This window comes from Hippoglossus stenolepis, chromosome 22 (genome assembly GCF_022539355.2).
Source record: "Hippoglossus stenolepis isolate QCI-W04-F060 chromosome 22, HSTE1.2, whole genome shotgun sequence".
NCBI classification, from domain to species: domain Eukaryota; kingdom Metazoa; phylum Chordata; class Actinopteri; order Pleuronectiformes; family Pleuronectidae; genus Hippoglossus; species Hippoglossus stenolepis.
The window spans coordinates 3,121,022-3,142,851 of record NC_061504.1 but is presented as its reverse complement, the minus strand read 5'-3'; the positions used below and the strand labels follow the sequence as shown (position 1 = coordinate 3,142,851).

Below are 21,830 nucleotides of genomic sequence, written 5' to 3'. Positions count from 1 at the left end.
GAAATAGAAATCTTTAAACAGTCTTTAAAAGTGTTTGGCAGATGGCCTCTCGGCACCATAAATGCATCACATATGTGCCGCCGCTGCTTTGACGGAGACCAGGAGGAACATATCTGGAGGTGATTCTAAAATTAAAGGATAAGTCTGGCGTTGCTCTGTTTTTTTCTATCAGACAACACACTCCTGACTTTACCTGTCTGTGGCCCTCAGCTCCACAGGCTCCTGCAGGAGACGTATATCTTCACAAAATGCTCACAAATAGGTTTGCTCTTCATTTTTAAAATTTAAATCAGCAATGATGGGTGTTTTCATGAGAATAGTTAAGAATAAAACAACATATATCATTATATATGATGAGACGTATGCATTCATTTCTCTTTTGGATGATGCATGTAAGACTAAAGCCTGTGATTGCATTTATATTCCATCAGAAGTTGCTTTAGAATATCGTTTATCATTTAGCGGCTGTGGAAAATTTGCCCCTGTAACAGGCTGATATAGAAGATGGGACACAGCGAAGAAAAATATTCAATTTAATGAAATAAAATGAATATGAATGTGATATGTGACCACATGGAGCAACACGTCTGTCTGTTCTACGGGACAGATTCTTACTAATGTTACCAACTGGGGTAACTTTTTATAATTAACTTCCTTGTTTACTTTGTATAAGTAGCACACGAACTATTAATAAATGATTTACAGCAGGAATGTTAACAGTTCATTAGTGTAGTAGTTAGTGTTTGTGCACTTTAAACAAATATTAATTAAAAATATCTTTCTTTCTTACTTACTATATGTTTCAATAGAGAAGCTCGGGTATAAATCAAATAGACAAATACAAAATTATAGAATTTAGTTTTTAACTTTTTTGAAAAATCGAATTATCATTATCTTGGCCAAGAATGAACCATTAAGAACATATGTTTACCAACAGGTACAAACCAAGTTAATAAACGCTACACGGCCCTGAAGGAAACAGAAGGAACTGTTCAAGGAGGAAAGAAAAAGAGTTCCTCTCATCTCAGTCTCTAAAAGGATGAATGGTGGCACTGAGTACCCCCCCCCCCCTCTCTTTTGGAACAGGATAAAGATTAGTTTCGATAATTATTATTCTAAATATTGGCAACAACAACTATAAAAACGTTACTTGTCTGTGTCTGACGTGTCTGTTTGGTCCAGAGTGGAGCTGCAGCCAAATGAGGTGAAAGGTCACAGGCTCGAGCAATAAAACCAGAAGAACCACAGTCTGTGTGTCTGTGCTGCTGAAATGAATATTCACCCTGTCACACACACACACACACACGCACGCACACACACACACGACACACACGCACACACACACGCACACACAAAGCGTTCCATTTCAGTGCAATAACACATTTATTTCCTGTTTCTTTGTGCCTCCGCGGGCTCGAACAGAGCTGCATGCCCGGCAGAGACGTGCGCATGAAACCACCCTTAGGTAATGGATCTGTGCAGCCATTGATTGTATTGGTTTGATGCTGACGCCGCTCTGTCTGAAAGGGAGGGGTCTGCACAGAAACCCCTTCTTTGGGGGTCCGAGGGCTGTGAATGGGGCTTATGAATGAAGTGAATACCGGCGACAAATTAACCACACACCGAGTAAATTGACTGCCTCTGTGGGAGGAAGTTATGCAGGCATGAAAATAAATGTTTTGTGCGACAATGTGCACTATATGACGACGGTAGATTCCCCAAAGCTCAGATGTTCAGTGAGCATTGAGCCGCTTCGCTCACCGTGTAGCAGGGGAGAGGAGCAGGCTGCAGGATCGTGGGAAAGGTCCTCCACGTAAGGCACTTTATTCTTTGTGTTTGTTGTTCTTGTGTAATTGATCTCACTCCACGTCCACGGCGGACTACTTCAAAGGCCCCGCAACTTTCTTTTCTTACGCCTGCACCGTGACATCAAGTGGAATTATTCGACATGTCTTTGTGCATCACTTTACCAAAAGTTCAGCCTGACATTTTTCTGGGTATGTACATCTTTGGGGAACCCACACGAATTCCTAATAAAGCTGTGATATGTGTGTTTCTTTGTGTGCCGCTGTGTGTGCTGTACAATGAGGGGGGGGGAGGGAGGGAGCACATGTGCAGGTACTCAGCAAATAATTTCGTGAAGGTCAAAGAAACATTAACAGACAGGAAGCAAACAGGGGAGCGTTAGAGGAGTGTCGACGTTTTACACAAACAAATGAAAGACAACTGAAAAGTTTGTCTTCATAAAAAAGTACTTTTCAAATGTATATTTTAAAATTTTGTTTACCTCCACATACAGACACATCTTTCTTCTATGAGAAACCTCTTGTTTTTTATTAGCGGGATGTGGATATTTCATAGTATTTATTGACAAAAGCCGCCACACACCCCAATAAATAAATACTGATCTGTAATTTCACGTTTTTGTTATTGACCTCACAGGTACAAGTTTTTGTTTCACCTTGTGTGAACGCAAAAGTCCGAGGGAGAACCTCCGGATTATCTGCGGACTTTCTCCGCCTGGCCTCCTCATATAAAGTCCGTAGAAAGTCGGGAGAATCCGATGTGTGGATTCACTGTTTGTTGTTTGTTGTGAACGTGTCTGTGCAGAGAACCTCCAGTTGTGTTGTTCATGTGTGAAAAGCAAACTGCGTTTTAATTTCGTATTTTTTTCCCATGTACTGTGAAGCACTTTGTAACCTTGTTCAGATAAATGCTATATAAATAAAGTTGATGATTATTAAAGTCCGTATCCAGTTCTCCGTACTTTACCCTCAGGTCATGTCTGAAAACGGCTTAGTGGTGAATCCTCCTGCTGTTTTCTCTCATTTGCTCATCCGGACATTATCCGGAGTTTGGGGCTTGCAGGAGAAGCTCCGGAGCAGAAAAGAAAAGTTTGCGTTTCTCCCTTTCAGCCCCTCCGGAGAATGTCCGGAGGTCAGTGCAGGTCTTGGGAGCGGCTCCACTCTTTATTGCAGAGTTGAGGTGAAACTGTCTGGTGTTTAAACACATTCACTCCTTTCATTCACAACCCCCCCCACCTCCACCTCCACCCCCTGTGAAACCCATTGAAACCCATTGAAAATGTGAGTTTAATTCATAAATCCGTGCTGCCATGTCTGACCTGCAGCTCCGGCTCCTCTCTGTTGTTTCTGGCCCGCAGTCACAACCCCCTCCCCTGCACCCCCCCACGCCCCCGCCCCGCATTATCCACCCACGGGAGGAGAGGTGATTTCTCTCTTTTTTTTTCTTCCTCCTCTTCTTTTTCTTCTTCTTCTCCTTCTTTTCTTTTTTTTTTCAGACCCCCCTCCTCCTCCTCCTCCTCCTCCCCCCTCCCCCTCCTCGCTGAGTGGAGCCCGGTTCTCGGGGAGTGTGGATGTGGTTGTTGTGCCCGCGCTCCTCACACGATCCGCAGCCCACTGAGCTGTCACGCCTCGCCGCCTCCTCCTCCTCCTCCTCCCTCCTCCTCCTCCGCCGCCGCCGCCGCATGGTCCTGCCCGGTGCCGCGGTGCTGCTGCTGCGCTGTAGCCGAGTTCCGGCCGCTGCTGCTCGGCGTCTCCAGAGTCCGATGTCCCGGCGGTGTCCTCCTGTCTCCTGCTCGCCGAGCCAAACCCTCCAGCTGCTGCCTGCGGGCTCACTCCTCCTCCAGCGCCACAGGTCGTCCAGCCCGCGGGACTCCTCCAAGTGGACTACACACGCGTAAAAAGTCCCGCTGAAATAACTGGCCCCTCGTTTAACTTTTTTTGTTTTTTTACTGGTGCTTTTCTTTTTTTATTCTTTTTTAATTTTTTAAAAGAAGTGTTTTCCGTTCACCTGGAGGACGGTAGGAACCATGAGCGGTCGCGGGGACGAGGCCGGGGAGAGCTCCGGCTCCCAGGAGCCCGCCGGGGCCGCGGAGCCCCAGAAGAGGAGGCCGGGGAGACCGAGGAAGCCCCCGAAAGTAAGTGCAGATGGTGTATGGTGAATTCTAAAGACTTTAATCCACCCAGGGAGGAGAGTTACAGAGCAGAGAGCTGCACGGTGGTCAGCGTGTGGAGCTGCGTCCAACTCGGGCTGCAGAGTTGATACAAGTCCTGCAGAAGTGTGGCTCTGATTTGGATCAGTTCGACATAAGTACTTGATATTGATTGACCTGATTTTGATATCGATCGCTGTGTTTTGACACCGAAGCAGCGATGCAGCCCCCCATGACTCCTCCATGCAGGTCTCTGTCTGCACAGGACCCAGGGAGCTCCAGTATTTCCTACAAATAAGGAGGAATGCGCCTGTCTGCAGGCCTGGCTCCGTGCCACTGGTTTTAAATGACAACATGAGTAAGAAGGAAAGTATGGGGATGAGTGTAACTCTGATTCAGAGACAACTAAGGGCTTTTTATACAGGGTTGAAGCGAAGGATCACCCGAGGTTCACAGCAGAACCACCACGTCAGGGCTGCAGTGTTGGTGAAGGAGCCTCCTCTCAGATTGCTGATGTACAACATGTTGAAACAGTGTGAAGTTGCACCACCAGGTTCTTTTGAAGATAGAAATATTTGCATCAGAAAGTTAAGTCTTAAAATGTGGAAGCAGGTTCAATAATAAATCCCCTGCATTCACAAGAAGTCCTTTATTAGTCCCACAATGGGGACATTTGCAGTGTTACAGCAGCAAGTAATAAGTAACATGCAATACTAATACTAAAATAAATAGAAATATAGAAACATATGAATGTAATTAAACTGTGAAACATTCCCTCTATCACGGCCACCTCCCTGGCTGGAACCCCTAACCTTCACCCAAACCGTTTCCTAACCCTCAAACCAAGTCTTCCTTTAAAGGCGTGAGGATTGATGTTCCCCATGTTGTGGCTGTGTAAACAGATTTACAGTGCGTCCCCACAACATGCGGTGGCCAAAGGGGGGAGTTCAAGGCTTTGTTTCCCATCCTTGACACCCATGTCATGTCCTCCCTCCCTTTCAGGAGCCAAGTGGAGAGCCTGTCCCCAAGCGACCAAGGGGCCGTCCCAAAGGAAGTAAGAACAAGGGCCCCTCCAAGGCAGCGCAGAAGGTGAGGAGCCTCGGGAACGTGAATGACACACAGACACCACCACTCATGTCACTGTGGAGGACATTCATTACGTCCCCTACAGCCAACACATGGCGTTTAGAGTGGACACGTGTGGGGACTTTTAATTGTTAAAGCAACTTTTAAAACTTTGATAGTTTGAGTAGATTCCCTGCTCTTTGGTCTTATGTTTCAGAAGAGTCTCTCGATATCTTTATTTTCATTTACATTTATTCCTGATTCTGTTATTTGAATGAAAGTCATTAAAGGTCCAGTGTATACGATTTAGGGGGATCTATTGGAAGACACTGAATATATTATTCATATTTATATTTTAAATTAAGAATTGCTGTGTTTTGTTATTTAAGTATGAGCCCCTCATATCAACATATGGAGTGGGTCCTTCTCTGCAGAGTCCGCCATGTTTCTAGCCCAGAACAGACAAAGCAACCACTGGCTCTAGAAGGACCTTTTATTTATTTATTTTTTTTTAACATTTTTGTGTTACCTGAAGTTGACCATACACACTTGAGCTGTTTTTAATCTCTGGTCAACACAAATGTCCGAGTTTCTCCGACCAGCCCACTGGTATAAACGTATGTAAGAAAACAGCGGGAGATCCTCAGCAGGATTCACCGTGAGCGACGATGTTTTTAACACGTGACAGACGCAAAACTGAAAAAAACTAAAAGGAATACAAATATGTCGGGATGAAAAAAGTGGCGCCATATAAGTAGAAGACACCGACCAAGATGTCACGAGAGTTTGTGGTGATAAGGGCCGGTCCCGGTGTCGATGTGCTTTAAACAAAACGCGTGCAGAATTAATACGTTACGTCCTGCCTCCGGCTCCACCCCTCGCCTGAACGCATCTGAGCAGAGAATCTCCTGCTGCGTTTTTTAAGTGTGAAAAGGCAAACTCCGGTAAAAGTGCGGGCCCCGTTCTGTGGACCATCTCCGGGGTTCATTTTCTGAAAATTGCTTTAGAGGAAGGTTGAGGCATGGGGGTGTTTGGTAGATTGCAGTCTGCAACCTCACCACTAGAGGCCACTAAATCCCACTCACTGAACCTTTAACTATTCACGCTATGACTTTTGGTTAGCATTTTGCATGAGCTGCAAACTTTACCTCCACTTCTGTCGCAGTGTCATTCCTGTAAAAGTAACATAGATAAGAGCTGTGATGCACAAAACAATCACTAAAGCATCTTTCACACTGGACGAACCCCCCACCAACAACCACCCACACACATCTGGCTTTTGTCTTGGTTGGGAAACACTACAATCAGCATTCATTCCCAGGTCAAACGACTGTGCTGTAGTCACGGGTATTTATCGGCTCCAGCTCCGACTGGCATGGAATGTCTGGACGTTTGTCGACATGTTTGCTTTTTCTTTGATCCGACAGTTTCGGATTTGTTAAACCGTTTTATTTTAAGGTTTTTATAGAGCCGCTTGTGTTTAAATTTCACTTAGAATTTGGCTCCTTTTGTTAATTAGAAAAAATAACTATGAAGAAAAACACGTCCATATTCTTAAAAGGTATCTAAAAAGTTCTGTTTTATATCAGTGCTGACACTCATGTATCTTGTTGGCACCGATATTGAAAAAGCACAAACATTACTGTGACCTGACCCTATGTTAATGTTGATGTCAATAATCTGTTCACGTTCATTACAAGTATAAAAGAAGCGGCCAAGAGAACGTCTCTAATTGACCCTTGTGCAGTTTTGTGTGTGTGCAGCCAACAGAGCATCGTAACTCACTCACTTTGGCTGTGAAAACGCAAACCCATGAAAACAGGGACAGGCCGACGTATTTGTGTGCGTCTGTGCTGATACACACATGCAGCCATAACTCAGCTGCACCTTCCCACACTTGTGTACACATCTCCACAGCAAGAGGGAGACAGCGTGCATGAGAGATAAAGTTGATGGATGAAAAAAGGTTAAAGTGGCAAAGGAAAACTGATCCAGAGTAAAGCTTTGACGTTTTGCAGCAATAGCCCGCCATACTTTCGGCTTTCTGTTACCAGTCCCCCCCCCAGTGTCTTCATTCACGAGACAGATAAAGCTGTGATAGGCTCACGTTGACAGCAGCCTTAGTGCTCCCTTGCCGCGGCGCACCACTGTAAACATTCTCAGCACTTCTTTGAAAAGTGAACCACTCTGCTCTCGCCATAATCCAGTCGAATCTCATCTGACACTGTTATAATAAACACTGACGATATCGGTCTGCTCGGATGAAAGGGGTCCAGGGTCAGCCCACACCTTTAACATATACTCTTTAAAAGTTCATTTCCCCTTCCCATATCAGTCACTTCGGCAATCTCTGACAGATATCGCAGCAGCTTGTAAGAAGAAAGGATTTTGCTGCACACCTCGATGGGATATTACTGACCTTTTTACCACGAGAAAAAAAAAGTAAGGTGTCATTTAAAGAAAACTTCTCACCAAACTCTGCGGCCGTCCTCAGCAGACAGTCGCAGGATTGGTTGGTTGTTTAGAAATAACCTCCCGACAAGGCAAGACAGTTGTGTCATTGCTTCCATTAGGGTGCGGAGGTGGATGGATTGATGAACTTCACTCGGCCTAAAGCAAACAGAGTCCTACAAAGTGGGCTCTGACCTGTTCTGAATGGCCACACTCAGAAGGCAGAACAAAAAAGCAAGCAGTCCCAACCTGATGAATCGTACAAATGGAAATAAAGGCTTACACTGTCCGACAGTCGCACTTTGCAGCCGTTCATGCTGTTGCACTTAATTATACATGTGAACACGTGTTATTAACCAGCCAAGCCAAATTTGGATTATTAAGAGTATATCAAATAAGGTTTCAATATTGAGAAATAAAACCTACAGTAGCCTAAAGCCTAAATACTTTCAGGTGGCCGCCATTCGGTTGTTTGGTCCACACCAGGGTTTGATTGACACCTTTTGAAATAACCCAAATGAACGAACTTTACAAATTAAGCAAAGGGATTTGAAATTGTTTTAACCGAACTGGCTGGGAGGCTAAGTTATTGTAACCCTAAACCTAAAAAAGGTTGGTCATTTATTTTTGAAACACACTTATTTGTTGAAAGCCTCTTCACGTCCCCGACACACACCGCTGAAGCAGAGAAGATGGTCAGGAGTTAGTGAGCGAGTCACGGAAAAGCCTGTTCCAGGATTACCAACCCTAGCTTTAAGCATTAAAATGAAATACAAAAGCACTTGGATTTAGTGGGTGGCAGGTGCCAATGTTTATTTTACACCGTGACCACTCACGTATACTGGGAATCTGCGTGTCGGTGTAAACAGGAAGCAGATTATCTACTCTGCCGTTGGTTGCTTAGTTACAGAAAATACAATGACCGTGAAAAAGCAATGGTGAAAATTTAGAACTGTTACAGAGAGAACAACTGAAACTTGTAAACATTTTAAACTCCGGAGAAGTTTGGACGCCAGTAGCTCATAGTATTTTCACATTTAGAAACTTATTTCCTTTACACAGACTTTGACTCCTAACGCTGATGTAAGAGGTTTTTCCAACCTTAGCAAAGCTTTTTTTATAATCCAAACCACAAACCCTCTCTTACCCTGGACAAGTCATTTTTCATCCTAAACCTGACCAAACCAAAACCACAGCGGCGGCACATCAGAAAACAGCCACATCAATCTTCTTGTAATAGTCACTTATAGAGTGGTTTTCAAAGGTGATCCTGCCGAGCGGGACAACTGACGAGAAAAGGCTCACATGCGTCATTTTTACGAAAGCAGTTCCAAATGACCTCATTCAGTCGTTGTAGTTTGGTTCTCTAATTAAGAACATATTTTAATTGGCTTTTTAAGAACGTGAACCAAGAGTAGTTTGGTGAAAAAGAGAAAAAGGTCGTTTTATGTAAAAAAAAAAGAAAAGGGGATTCATGGCAGGTTCCCTCTGATCCCTAAGAGTTCTGGGCTCCTGCAGACAATCGGTGTCTCCCTGCTCAGACGTATTAAACACAATGATGATTAATTGAACAGGGTGTTGTCTTTCAGACCATTAAGCCTCCACATTAAAAATGCAGGATCCCAAAAGGAGAACTGGGATTACAGTGCACTGATTGGCGAGCCAACAATGTCATGTGTCATGATGAAGAGCTGATAATGGACATCGTGACTAAACATCTTTTTGTTGTATCCTAGGATACTTAGCTTCTCTAAAATTGGAGGCGCCTATTCATCACCTGTCCTGGCTTGACATAACCTGATGGTGTCTTTTATTTGATGACAAAAGTAGCAGGTATTTCAGATTAAAGGTTAATTTAACGTATCAGCAAGAATTGTGAGACCAGACTGGTCAAGGTATATGGCCTTTTTCAGGGCCCAACATTTTTTATTTTGGCACATAATAAGGATTTTATTCTGTAGTGTTGCAGGTATAAGTACATTTTAAATTGATAATGTTCATTTAAAGAACATTTAAAGAATATTGGACATACACAATAACAATCAAAGTGCTTCGTTTACCTATACAAGCTGGGGGCTGTACTGTAAAGTGAGTTCAACATATCCATCTTTTCAATATCTGGCCTCACTGAGCCAAACATTAGCCACAGAGGATAACCATGTACTCTGAAGCTGGTTTTCAACTGGTTCAGTTTTCCTACTTTATGTGAAAGAGGCAGAATTGTTGAAGACAGTACTTCATATGTCATGAAGAGCAATGCTGATCCCTGCTGGTAAATTATTGTTCAAAAGAAATTTTGGTCAATTTAAATGAAGCTATAATTGTTGTGAAACATTAATGTAGTGTGATAAATTCTCCCCCTGGTTATTAGAAGCTCTGCTTACAAACCAGAGTGGACACACGGAAAGTTCTGGAACAACAAAGGGATTTTACTCACTCTACAGTCTTTTGTGCCAATCAGGATTTGTTGATCGATGATTCTGGTTGTCCAGCGGTTTGACTGGTCAGTAGTTAACCATGAATTATGACAGCCTATCCGAGTAAGAAGGGAGTTACCTTCGTAAAACTTTAAAACCCAGGATTAAAGCTGAAATCCCCTTGATATCCATCAATCCTGCGACATAGTAGAGGCCTCAGGTCGACACCAATGCATTTCATGAGTCCTTCAATTTTAACAACCTTAGAGATTGCGTGTCCCTATACCTTCAAATAAAAGCAACAGGAGCGTACCAATGCCAGGTGCACTGGACCTTTGTCGTGATAGTAACACTAGTAAACAGGTGGTCAGGGTTGATCTGGTTTGGTTTGGAGAAAGATTGTGGCTGGTGGCTAATATAAGTACTTCCTTCAGGTTAGAGGACCTCTGTTGTCATGGTTACATTGATAAATATGTGGTTATGTTTGTGGAATGGTCATGAATAATGGAAACAACATTGACGATAACTAAACAGACTGTGTCGCTTTATACACAGGTCGTTTAGCAACAAAATGTAACTATGGGCTGCTTACATGGCCACATGTGCACCTTGGGAAGAAAGACTGTCGGAGATGCCGGGAGTTGGCTCTGTGAATAAAGCCATATAAGACAGTGCTGGTGAGGCATTGACAGACTCCACCTGCGGGCCATGTGACCAGGCTTTGTGCTTCAGTTTCAGTCTGACAAAGGAGCTGGTGTTGTTTACTGCAACAAAGCTACACTCGTTCCCAAACACCAACATATCACTGATACAGGCCTTTGGCTCGTCATCGTCTGCAAAATTCATTGCAGCTCATCAATTTGACTAAGATTTCACCTGACTCCCAGCCAAGAACCGGGGGAACCTGGATATATCCCATGAATTATTGACACTCGTCTGGTCGTGTTAATGGTGGATGACTGCAGGGCTTCACTTCTGGCTGTGCAGGACAGACTCAGGTCCAGCCTCTCTCGATTCCCTTAAATTGGTCTGTTATCTCAGTCAGAAAGGTAATTCAGTCGCCTCGGGCCAAACAAACAGGGACATTCCTATTGGAGGATATCGTTTTTTTGATAGTAGAGGAACGTACACACTTGTTGCTTTGCAAACTTTTATCATTTCCATACATGCAGTCCAGAGTGAGTCCAGACATAAGTACTTTGGTCACATTATATCATGCAGCGTCTCCTCAATGCTGGCACCTCAATGTCAAAGCTGATGGGACCGAATTTGTCAAGCAGATCTCATCTGAAAGCTTCATTGGTTGGGACTTTTGTTACATTCTCTGGGGTTTTCTTACCATAAAATTCTGCAGAGCCTAGTCTGGCATGTTTACTCCATGGGTTTCTGAGAATTACTAAGCCCTTTTTATAAAAAAACCCCAAGATTTCTATTCTCTTATGTTTTAATATTTAATATATAATGCATTTTGTCCCCCACAGTATTTAGATATTAGCTAACACATTCTTATCTTGATCATTTCATGGGCTGTGTTAACATTTAAAAATACAGGATAATGTCTGATTACATTTGTAACAGAAGTCCATTGTATTGACACATTTGTATAACGGGACATAACATCAAATAGCAAGCACAGGAAAATACAAATGCACATACGGCCCTGAGACCAAACATATACTCACAAAGTCTACATTGAATAAATAAAATAGAGTGGTTGCCATTGTGGTTAGGGTTTTGGTTAGGCTATTGTTGCATGGCAATGCTAGATTGCTTTGTGTTTGTGCTGCATTTCCATACAACCATTGTGTCACTTTGTCAAAATCTGTGGGTTTTCTAAGGAAAATACTTTTATTTACATTTTAACATTTTTTTAACAAAAGGCTCAGTGATTTTCCTGGAACAGTGGGTGCTGTACATTGAGGCAAACATAAGTCCAGCAGAAAGAAGTGGCACACGTGTTAACTGAACTAATTCAGCTGTAGATGAATCCACATTTAATGCTGTGAATGCTCTATGGCTCAGAGGAATAAGATGAACAGTATCAGGCTTCCCATACATGGAGGCACCTGCTGATGGGGTGAATAAAAAAAAAGGTCAAACATGCTTTTAAATTGTGTTGATTCTTGAGGTAGAGCGGGTTGTCCATTAACCAGAGGGTCGGTGGTTCGATCCCAGTCTTCTGTATTGTGAAGCGCTTTGAGTTCATCAAGAGTAGAAAAGCTCTATATAAATACAGAACATTTAACATTTATTTAAAACTCAGTAACTGCAGGTCACTGTAAAGGACGGATAGGTCATTATAGAGCCCTTGGTGAAGTAAATCATATTATTTACTTAAATGCTTTCTTCTTATACCCAAAGGATAGTTCTGGTTGGTCAAAATCTTGCTGGATCATGTTTTTTTAGTTTTGGACAATCTGTCAGTTCAACATTGGGCCCGAGCCACGAGAACACAGTGATATCATTAAAAGAGGAGTCAGACAAAGACAGGAAAGACGACACAGGAGTGCGACAATCAGACTTGAAACAGAGTACCAGGTTTGGCAGACGTATTTGCAGCAGAAGTCAAAGGTGCACATCCGTCAGCTGTTGGTTGGTGTCCAACCTGTCTGGTCGTGTGACTGCTCATGCTTCTTGACCCAATGGACTTAGTTGCGGCGAACTCACCGTGTTCCCACACCTCAGTAATTAATTTGGTGAGTACACTGTTATTCTAAGTGATAAAAAACAACAGCCAAAGCCATGAAGAAAAGACCCAAGTTACAATATGTCAAGATTAACCCGAGCCACAGAAAATGAAGCCTTCAGAAAAAGTGCGGCCCCCGGGATGTTGACACAGTATTTTTTTCATCACATGTTCATCAGTAATAGATAAGCTGTAAAATGATGAATACGTATTTCTGAGCCTCACAAAATTGAAGTGAAATTTACAATCAGGAGTTGTTAAAAAAAGCTGTATCGTGAAATACTTTTTGTTCCGTTCATGTTCTAATGTACCTAAAACGATACTTTGTTCATAATCACACATTCATGTTTATACTACTGGTATGGCCCCCTAACATGGGAAATGAGTACATGTGTTCTTTTTCTTTTATTTTGCCTGACAAGGTGTTTTATATTAAATGTCGTGTATGTCATGGACTCATGAATCTATGATCTATGTCTTCACAGAAAGCCGAGGCAACCGGGGTGAAAAGACCCAGAGGACGACCCAGGAAATGGGTGAGTCTGAGTATCTCTTCAGGTCTGAGTGTGTGTCTGCGTCTGGCATGCCGGACACTGGAGCACATGTTACACTCAGCACAAGGGTTTCTGTGTCAGTTGATCCAAATCAGTTTGTGGCAAGAGAAGAAAAATGTGCATGTGAAGAGAAAAGGAACAAGTGATTTTATGAAGACACACTATTTCCCTATCTTTTTGTTTTCTTTTTCACTGTCCTAACATTTCCTGGCCCGATTATGCTGCTGGTGTGTGTGTCTGTGTGTGTGTGTGTGTGTGTGTGTGTGTGTTCAAAAATGTTTGCGTTATCAGTCAAAGAAAATGTTTACTCTCCACGCTGAGCGCAGGAATACTTAAACAATTCCTCTGACAGCTTGAAGGCCTCAGTGTTTATCAGCTCCAAACGCAACAGAGCTGATTGATAACGCGGGGGAAAAGCAGCTGGCATTTCAAAGTGCCACCAGGAAGGGCGAGGAGGGACGCAGGGAACACAAGCTTTCTCCTGCATATATCGTTTCTGCGTTTTTATGTGTCACAGGGGGGGAACAAAGAGGCGAAAGCCTGCAAGAACAGAGGTGGAGGGTCATAAAGTGTGTGCTTTATATCCAGTTTCCTGGAAGGAATGGTGTATTCCAAGAATCAACTGTGCATATTTACTATCTCCACCAATGTTAACACTCTGCTGGTTTGCTGGTACGAGCTCATGCTGAGGCTTGTTAGCTCCACGCGGCGGCTTTAAAATCTAAAGCAAGTAAATTAGCTGCTGGGTTCACATGCAGGGCAAGTGAATCCTCCGCCTCCACGGCCTTCTGCAACAACAGGCCTACAGTTGCCAGGATGGAGGAACTTCCAGTGGATCAGTGTAGCATGATGAGTGTAGCTCACAAGACAAGTGTCAAGATTCAAGATTCAATTAACCATGTTAAAAGTTGATTGGAATTGGAAAAAAAAAGATAAACATACTCAAAATACATCATACAGTATGAAAGACATGAATAAAATCAGAGCCAGTAGAACGAAAAGAATAATAAACTCAAAAAAAAATTATATAGACACCCTAGGCACTGTTACAGGCGCCTGCTCAAAATACCTGCTCGGGATCATCGGAGGTGTTGCAGTACTTGTAGTGAATGTATCTCTGGCTTTTTAAGATGCAACAGCAGGGCTGCATTGTTTTGTTTGCTTTTTCCTCCAATCACACATGACATATTAGGATTATTAACAGGCGGAGCAAATAACTATACATTGCTGTTGTAGTGGTAACGTAATGTTGCACGTCATTTAACTTTTATGCTTTTGGCTGACGGCAGTGGAACCTGGTTTTCTGCTGTTGTAGCCATGTGGTTTAACAAGTTGTTTATCATCAGATGCTTTTCTGAGTAAAAACTCTAGATTCAAGTGTTCCTAATAAAGTGCTCGATATAGAGCAACACCAAGTCAGTTGGTCAAATCAGCTGCAGGCCGCCACTGAACCCTCAGACTCAAACTAATAAAACAAGTTCAGATTTACTGCAGCGTTTCCTTTTTAGTGCTGCCTGCCAGTGCCTGCACGTCCCAGGTACACTCACCTACACACTAAGCCTCCATTGCTTTATGTCAGCCCCTCTGGCAGAACTACACACAGGCCACACCGCTAATGATTGAATGCATTGGCTGACACCCCTATGACCATCACAGGTGCTGCTTTACAGCTGCTCTCGGCTATGTCTGAAGGAAATGTTTAACTAGCACATTGATCCGTCAGCAGGAGAATTTGTCTCTTTTGCTGCTTTTCCTGATGTGTAGTTTAAACACAACTACTCATTGAGGGACAGAGCAGCAATGCAACGGGAACATGAGTCTGAAATTCACTATAAATGGCAAAGAGCAATTATTTTAGTTGAGAGTGACAAACTGACCTTTAACCCTCAGCTCTTGCATTATAGCCATCTAAGTTCTGTCTCCATAGCAACGTTATTCCTTCTGTTTGAATCACCCATATGATGTTGGGAACCCGATTCCAAATAGAGTTTGACACAGTAAATTAAAGTTACATTGACATCTGCTTTTTGATCTCAGATAGTTCCATGTTGTGTGCCCAGTCAAACGGATTCAAGAAATTTGAAGGGCAGGCAAACATTCTTCCATCTATGGTTACATTTAATGCTGGATTTAGATACAATAGACCTTATTAAAAGTCATGCACAGTATCAACCCCGCTGCCACCACAACCACACTGGCAGGGACTGCTCCGATTGGTCAGACCTGGCTGATCCAGGGTCAGTGCCTCATTGGTATGTCCTCTGGCACCTCCAGTGTTTGGCTGCAGGGTCCTGTCCTCTATATGTGCAGGTGCTGAGATGCCGACCAGCTGAGCAGCTTCCTCTGCTAGTAAAAGCTTGAAGGGTAACTCTGCCCTCCAATAGATGGCATTCATCGGTTGTGCACAACAGTTCCGCTTCTCTGCTGCCAAATGGCCGCTGTCCATTGAATTTTATGTGTTGGTTCCTTTACAGGCAAGCTTGTCCCTCTTTGCATGGAAGCAACAATGAAAACCTGTTGTTTCCACGACAAAAGATGCTTTTATAGTGTCAAGTCTTGATGAATTAGTAGCAGGGGAAAACAACCTTTTGTGTTTCGTAATAATTGAGGTCAATTTGCTCTTTGACCCTTAACTGGACCGAGCTTGCTCCAATTAAAGGTGCCCTGTTGAGTTTTCTTGTGCTTGCTTTTAGATGAACACAGTAAACATCTCCTCCATTCATTCTTCCGTTGGTCAAAGTGTCACTGCCCCAACATCTGTGCCCCGTCAGTGATGGAATAACAAAGGGTGTATGTTATAGAGGACTGTGCACAGTATAAACTCAATTAGGATCGACTGTGAATGCAAAACATGGAACAAAATCAGGCCCAGGAGAGATCTCACTGCTGGAAATAGCGGCCTTGTCCTGCACAGGGGGACACTTCCACATTTGTGCAACCGCGGGATAAGTGTTTCCTCCATTTCAATGAATCCAGCTCTTATCATTTCCCCTCCAGTTCCAGCAGTCAAAGCAATCTTTCTCTGGATCTGAGGAACCTAAAAGCAAATGTTGAAAGGTCCGTTCGCACAAATTCCTAGTGCCACCTTTGTTGTAGCTGACCGTGCCAGCTACGAGGACGTACGCCAATACCAGTACATCTGTGATAAGCACATGTTGACCGGGTTGATCTATCGTACAGGATCTAGTTCCTCCTCACCACTAGGCCGGGTTTTTCTTATCTATTATAATACTGTGCAGAGTTTCTGCCATGTACATAAACTGTCAAATATGACCTAATATATTTCCCCCTCTTGCTTGGTATATATTTAACATTCTACTAAAAAGCTAAATTCTTACTCTGCAGAGAATTGGACATCAGCTCTCAGACTGGTGAAAGTCCCAAGGATTAAAGTACAAAGTTCAGTAAGGATCCCAAGCAGGTGTTTTAAAATATTGTGCTTTAGTATGAATAAATAGAACAGTTAAATGTGATATATGAAATGAAATATAGTTCTTTGTCCTCCATGGGAATTGCTATTGACGTCTATGTCAATGTCCTAGAATGTATTTTCCCAAGTTCATCCCAATTCAGCAAGCAAATGCCAACACAACCATTTTAGTGCTTTAGGAGAGGCTAAGCACTTTCCCCTCATGGCTCAAACATGTGCGGAGGAGATGCGTGGAACCACAGGTGGAACGCAGCATGAGGCGTAGGGATATCTACAGAAAGTGTTGCTCGTCCACTGCTATGTGCAATGGTTGAAGCCCGTCTCGCAGGAAATATCATAAGGATATCACAGGATCAGACATTGGCCGGGTTTTCTGAGATATTCTCCCAGTTATTTAAGCGAATCACTGTGCTCGATCGAGACGCAGCACTTGAAAACCTCAATGGAGGCTTAACGCCGTTTTGAACAAGGCCATGATCAAAAGTTCAAGGTGTGCAGCAGTAAGCTGTCTCTGTGGTGCTTTTTCACGAAGAACAACCTTCAGGCCACAATTACTGAGACGGACAATCTTCTCCAGATTCCCATCGCCACACTAGGGACAAAGGCAGAATCAGGGGAGGTGTTTCTCTACTTGAGGAGAGAGGATCAAGACTTTACTGAGGAACACCATGACACATGATCGCCTTAATGCTCTGGCTACGCTCTCCGTGGACCAGAGACTTATCAGGGACATTCCTCATTTCACTAATAGGGTTATTGAGAGCTTCGCCACCCAAAAGGGCAAATTTCCTGTTCAAATAAGCAGACGGACACACACACAAGGCAGTATATTCCATAATGTCTTTTAGAACATTCTAACATTCATGTCTTAATACTGCATTTGCTAATATTATTGTATTCTGTAAGTTAACACAAGACTCAACTGTCTAATGATGCAAATACTTGCTTTACTTTTCATTATACATCTGTGGCAGGTGACCATGCCACGGGGCTCTCACCACAGCAGCCAGGGTCAAACCACTCAGGCTTTAACATTTTCACTTTCTTTATTCAGAGACCAGGTGCAAACATAAAGGTAACACTCAACATAAAGAGGCCAGCAGTTTCTGCTGGCGTGTTAGCGTTGCAGCTCAGCACCAGTGTCTCTCCTGTGCGTGTCTCTGAGTCCTGAGTGTTCTCCTGAGGCTGCCTTTTAAACCTCAGGATCCATCAGCTAACAGCTCTCCCCTGTGCTGATCGATCCTCTGTGGTGCAGGTGAAGGTGCTCTCCCAGCCCCCTCACCTCCACCACATGCTTTGTACTGTATAGTACTTACTAGAAACATTAAATTGCCCTAAATTATTTAACTTTATGTGTCAAGATAATTTAGTCGTGATTTAATCAAGATTTGTTTAGTAATAATAATAATTATAATAATTAACATATTTTGTGTCATAGTGCCTTTCTAGACACCCAAGTACAACTTACAGTATATCATAAATAAACACATGAATAATTAAATACAACCAAGCATTTTAAATGCAAATGGTTAATATTAAAGTCACATTGGGATGGTTATTGTCCATTGCAGCTGACTGAATATGTAGGAAATCTAGGAAAGCTCAAAGGAAACAAGGATGATATATGTTCCAACAAATGCCAAACAGGAATTCCATCATAGAATGAAGGAGACAGGAAAGAGGAGAATATATTCTTCTCTGCATCACCCTCCTCTATTTGTGCCTTGCCCTTTCCACTGGACACTTCCTCCCCGCCAGGGTTTGGAAGCCAAACTGTTTCGCCGCCCTCGGGCCGTCCGCCTGCCCTCCACACAGCTGCCTCTTTGTGTTGGATTCTCCGCCGTCACATCCGAAAGAAACTCACATCCAGGACACGCTATACCCATCTCCCCTTTCTGTGTCAGCGCAAACCCTGGTGTTAAATGGAGTCCACTGTGAGACTAATGCCCTCCGCATTAGATGTGCGGAAATGACTAAGTGAATGGGCGAGGAAGCGCAAGTGCTGCAGCGTGAGCATGTGTTCGGGGGAGTTGATGTAGTGTGAAGGGGAGAGGTTTGCTCCCATCTCTCAAGGCTTTGCTGCTCTTGGCTTCGTGTCAGAGTGAAGACAGGTGCCAAGCATTGGAATCAGAGCTCCGGGAAGAAGGCACCTTAATTCAGACTTTGTCCAGCAGTTTTAAAAGAGTGGTGAGGGGTCCTGGGAAGTCTTTTCAGAAACGGGTGGCAGGATAAATATGTCCGTGTGTAAGGCAGGGCGTAATTGTGATATTGTGATCATCGTCACGCATTAAAAAGCTTTTTATAGGCCTGGCATGCGTCACAAGGAAAATATGGAACTTCGAGCTCAAGGGTTTCTAGGTGAGTCAGGAGATGAATCAGGGCTGTGGTGCACCAACGAGACAAGGCGTAATCTGAATTTGTTTGTACAGTCCTTAAGAGTATGAAAGCTTGACCTCTGAATACGTTTGACAAAGATGAATCTTGTTCATGTAACAACTTTTAAAACCGGATCCATCTTGAGCTTTCATCGGTCATCCACTGACACCAGCGATCGAGGATTTGCCCACGACTCCTTGTTACGTGCAAGATGTCCCACTAGGATATAGACCTGTGAGAAAAAGCTTGTATTCTATGAGTGATAATTTAATATCCACATCACGATACATACTCAAACCTCTTCTCGACTGTGTTAATTTGGTCTATGTCTTTTCGGATGCTGTAACAGGACCTCTTACCTCCTTCCATCTTCATGATTGCTTGGCATACCTCTTGAAAAGTCCGTTTTGAGCACTCGACTGTAATTTTGTTGCTCTCCTCCTAAGACTCTCTGTAATGATTCTTCTGTAGCTGGTAAAAGAGGTTAGTGATGTTTGAGTCCAGTTTGTAGTATAATCTGCAAAGTAAAGTATTCAGGACGTCCACTAGACAGACGTAGACCTTGGTGGTGCTTGTCTCACATTTTAGTGCCTCATGTTGCCTTTTGTCTGTCTGTTTGTAAGATTATTAGAAGCATTACACAAAAACATTGAGATGGATTACCACAACATTTGGTGAAGGGATGCGATATATGTCACAGAAGAAACCAACACATTTTGGTGTAGATCCAGACCAGGAGATGGGTCCAGGAATTTATTTCTCACTTTCTTTAGCATTGCAAGATTTAGATTTCTCTAATAATAATTTGTGAAAAAAGAATCAGGCATGTTAATGGGACTGATATTTACGAGTTCATGCAATTTGCTGCAGATCTAGATCTAGTTCATTTAAATTGAAATCTTGGTGGCGGTATGCACTCTACTGACTGCCATTTATTGAGTTTGTTGTGTTGTGTGTGTTGTGAGGCGCTTTGTTACCTTGTTGTTGGGTTATAGAAATAGAACAAGTTTGTTATTATGATATTGTATTAGTGTGTCGTTCACATAGTGGACAGACTAATGTCTCTTAGTGGCAAGTTGGCATTCAAGTTGATCTGACAGTCTTTACTTCATATTTGTGCCGTGTTTTACATCAAACAGACATTCATATGATCTTGAGTGAGGTAGATGATGAGTATTCAGACCGTGGTTCAGTACATTGGAATGACTTGGTTTTTGTGTCTGTGTTCTACTGGACTTTATTTATTTTTAGGCTGCTGCTGCTGCTGCTCTGTTCTCCTCCACTAAGGCTAGTTGTAAGAGAGACCACAAAGTTAGGGGCTTGCGGGGTGGGCAGCATCTTTGCCTCATTCCCTACATTCTCAACCCCCCACCTTCCTCCAGCCACGACTGCTGCCAGGCAGAAGGGATGAATTCCTGCCACCAGAGGCCTCTGTTCAGACCGGGCCTCAACAAACGACAAACATCAGGAGTTCTCGGGGAAGTTAGCGGATGTCTACAGGTCACCTACGCCTCCCTCCCCCAGCCCCCACCCCCTTTTTTTCGACTGCAGCCTGTGTTTAATCATTTCACTCTGAGTCCTCATCTACAATTACATGGCAGGGAGCTGGTGGGGATGTAAAGAGCGGGAGATTCACTTGTCATATTCAACAACACCAATTAGTAAAAAACACTTTAGCGGTTTTCTTTACAGTGATACAGTGTGACACAATTCCTCTAGAATCTCTAGTTTTAATACCTAGGGAGAAGATTTCCATGCACACATGGGGCTTTGTATGAGCGGCTGTGGTTCCGACACTAATCGGAAGGTTGGCGGTTTATCCTCCCCCAGACCACATGTCAAAGTGTCCTTGGGCAAGATAATGAAGACCAAGTGGCCCCTGATGGTTGTACTGTTGTGTGAGTGCGTATGAATGTTTGTGTGTGTAAATGGGTGAAAGGCAAGTAGTGGAACACTTTGAATGGTCGACTAGAAAGCGCTGCGGTCGAGCAGTCCATTCACTATTTGCGTACAGTAGCCTCATGTTCTCAACGGACACAAATAAACATTTATTTTGTACAAGATGTTCTTTAATTTAAACACAAAATGCGAGATAACCGTGTGGAGAAAAAAAAAAGGAATCCCCCTGTGGAGGAGCTGCAGGCCACCACCACTGTGGGTTTAACACTCATATGTCAGACACAATCATATGTGGGTGAGAAATTATTTGTGGAACAGGAGGTGAACTGGTTTTTGGTCGAAAAAATTGGTGGAGCCCAATAAAAGCAACTGACAAAACTAATTATAATCCGAGTGACTGCAGGTACATTGTAGTGAAATGAGCAAACTTGCTCACAAACTCTAAAAATAAACATTGCAGTGTAGTTAAAGCAGGAGAGCACTTACTTAAAGCACCCCTGGATTCACTGTTTGTTTTACACAGGAAGGTTCACGGCTGTCCCGTGTTGTCCTGGCAGCTTGTGTAGCTTGTGAGTTTTCCCCCTCTTCCTTTCACAATGCAGTTCTTTCAAATTCCTGAAATAGATGTGGATATTTACGGCATTATAGTATTTCTGCTACCACTATTATGAGGCAGGAAGTGAGCTGTTCCAGACACTACAGGTTAATTCATAACATCTGCGACGCTCTGTTAAAACAAGGCAGAGCTGAGTGCCATGGATAGAGTCCTTCCTGTTCCAAAGCAGCCACACATGCACACTGAGAACCAGCCCCATGCATTTGGATTAAATGGTTCCAAGACACTGAAGACTTCTGAGCTCATAACACACACTGAACGAAACAAAAGAATGTTTGTGTTTTTTTGTGCTTCAACTCTGTAAATGCAAAGTTCAATAACCAAGATGCAACGAAGGATTTGTGAAGTCTGAACAGACATTGCCATTTTTTCCCCTCAACT

At 43.2% G+C, this 21,830-nt stretch overlaps 1 protein-coding gene across 2 annotated transcripts in view; it reads left to right on the top strand.

Moving 5' to 3' along the window:
• The first annotated feature begins 3,407 nt into the window (after nucleotides 1–3,407).
• Nucleotides 3,408–21,830, top strand: part of hmga2 (high mobility group AT-hook 2) — a 38,349-nt gene continuing 19,926 nt past the window's right edge. For both annotated transcript variants that reach the window (XM_035147496.2, XM_035147495.2), the window contains exons 1-3: nucleotides 3,408–3,940; nucleotides 4,958–5,044; nucleotides 13,060–13,110. In XM_035147496.2, the coding sequence (XP_035003387.1) occupies nucleotides 3,833–3,940; nucleotides 4,958–5,044; nucleotides 13,060–13,110 (246 nt within the window). In that variant the 5' untranslated portion in view covers nucleotides 3,408–3,832. The remainder of the gene's footprint in view (nucleotides 3,941–4,957; nucleotides 5,045–13,059; nucleotides 13,111–21,830) is intronic.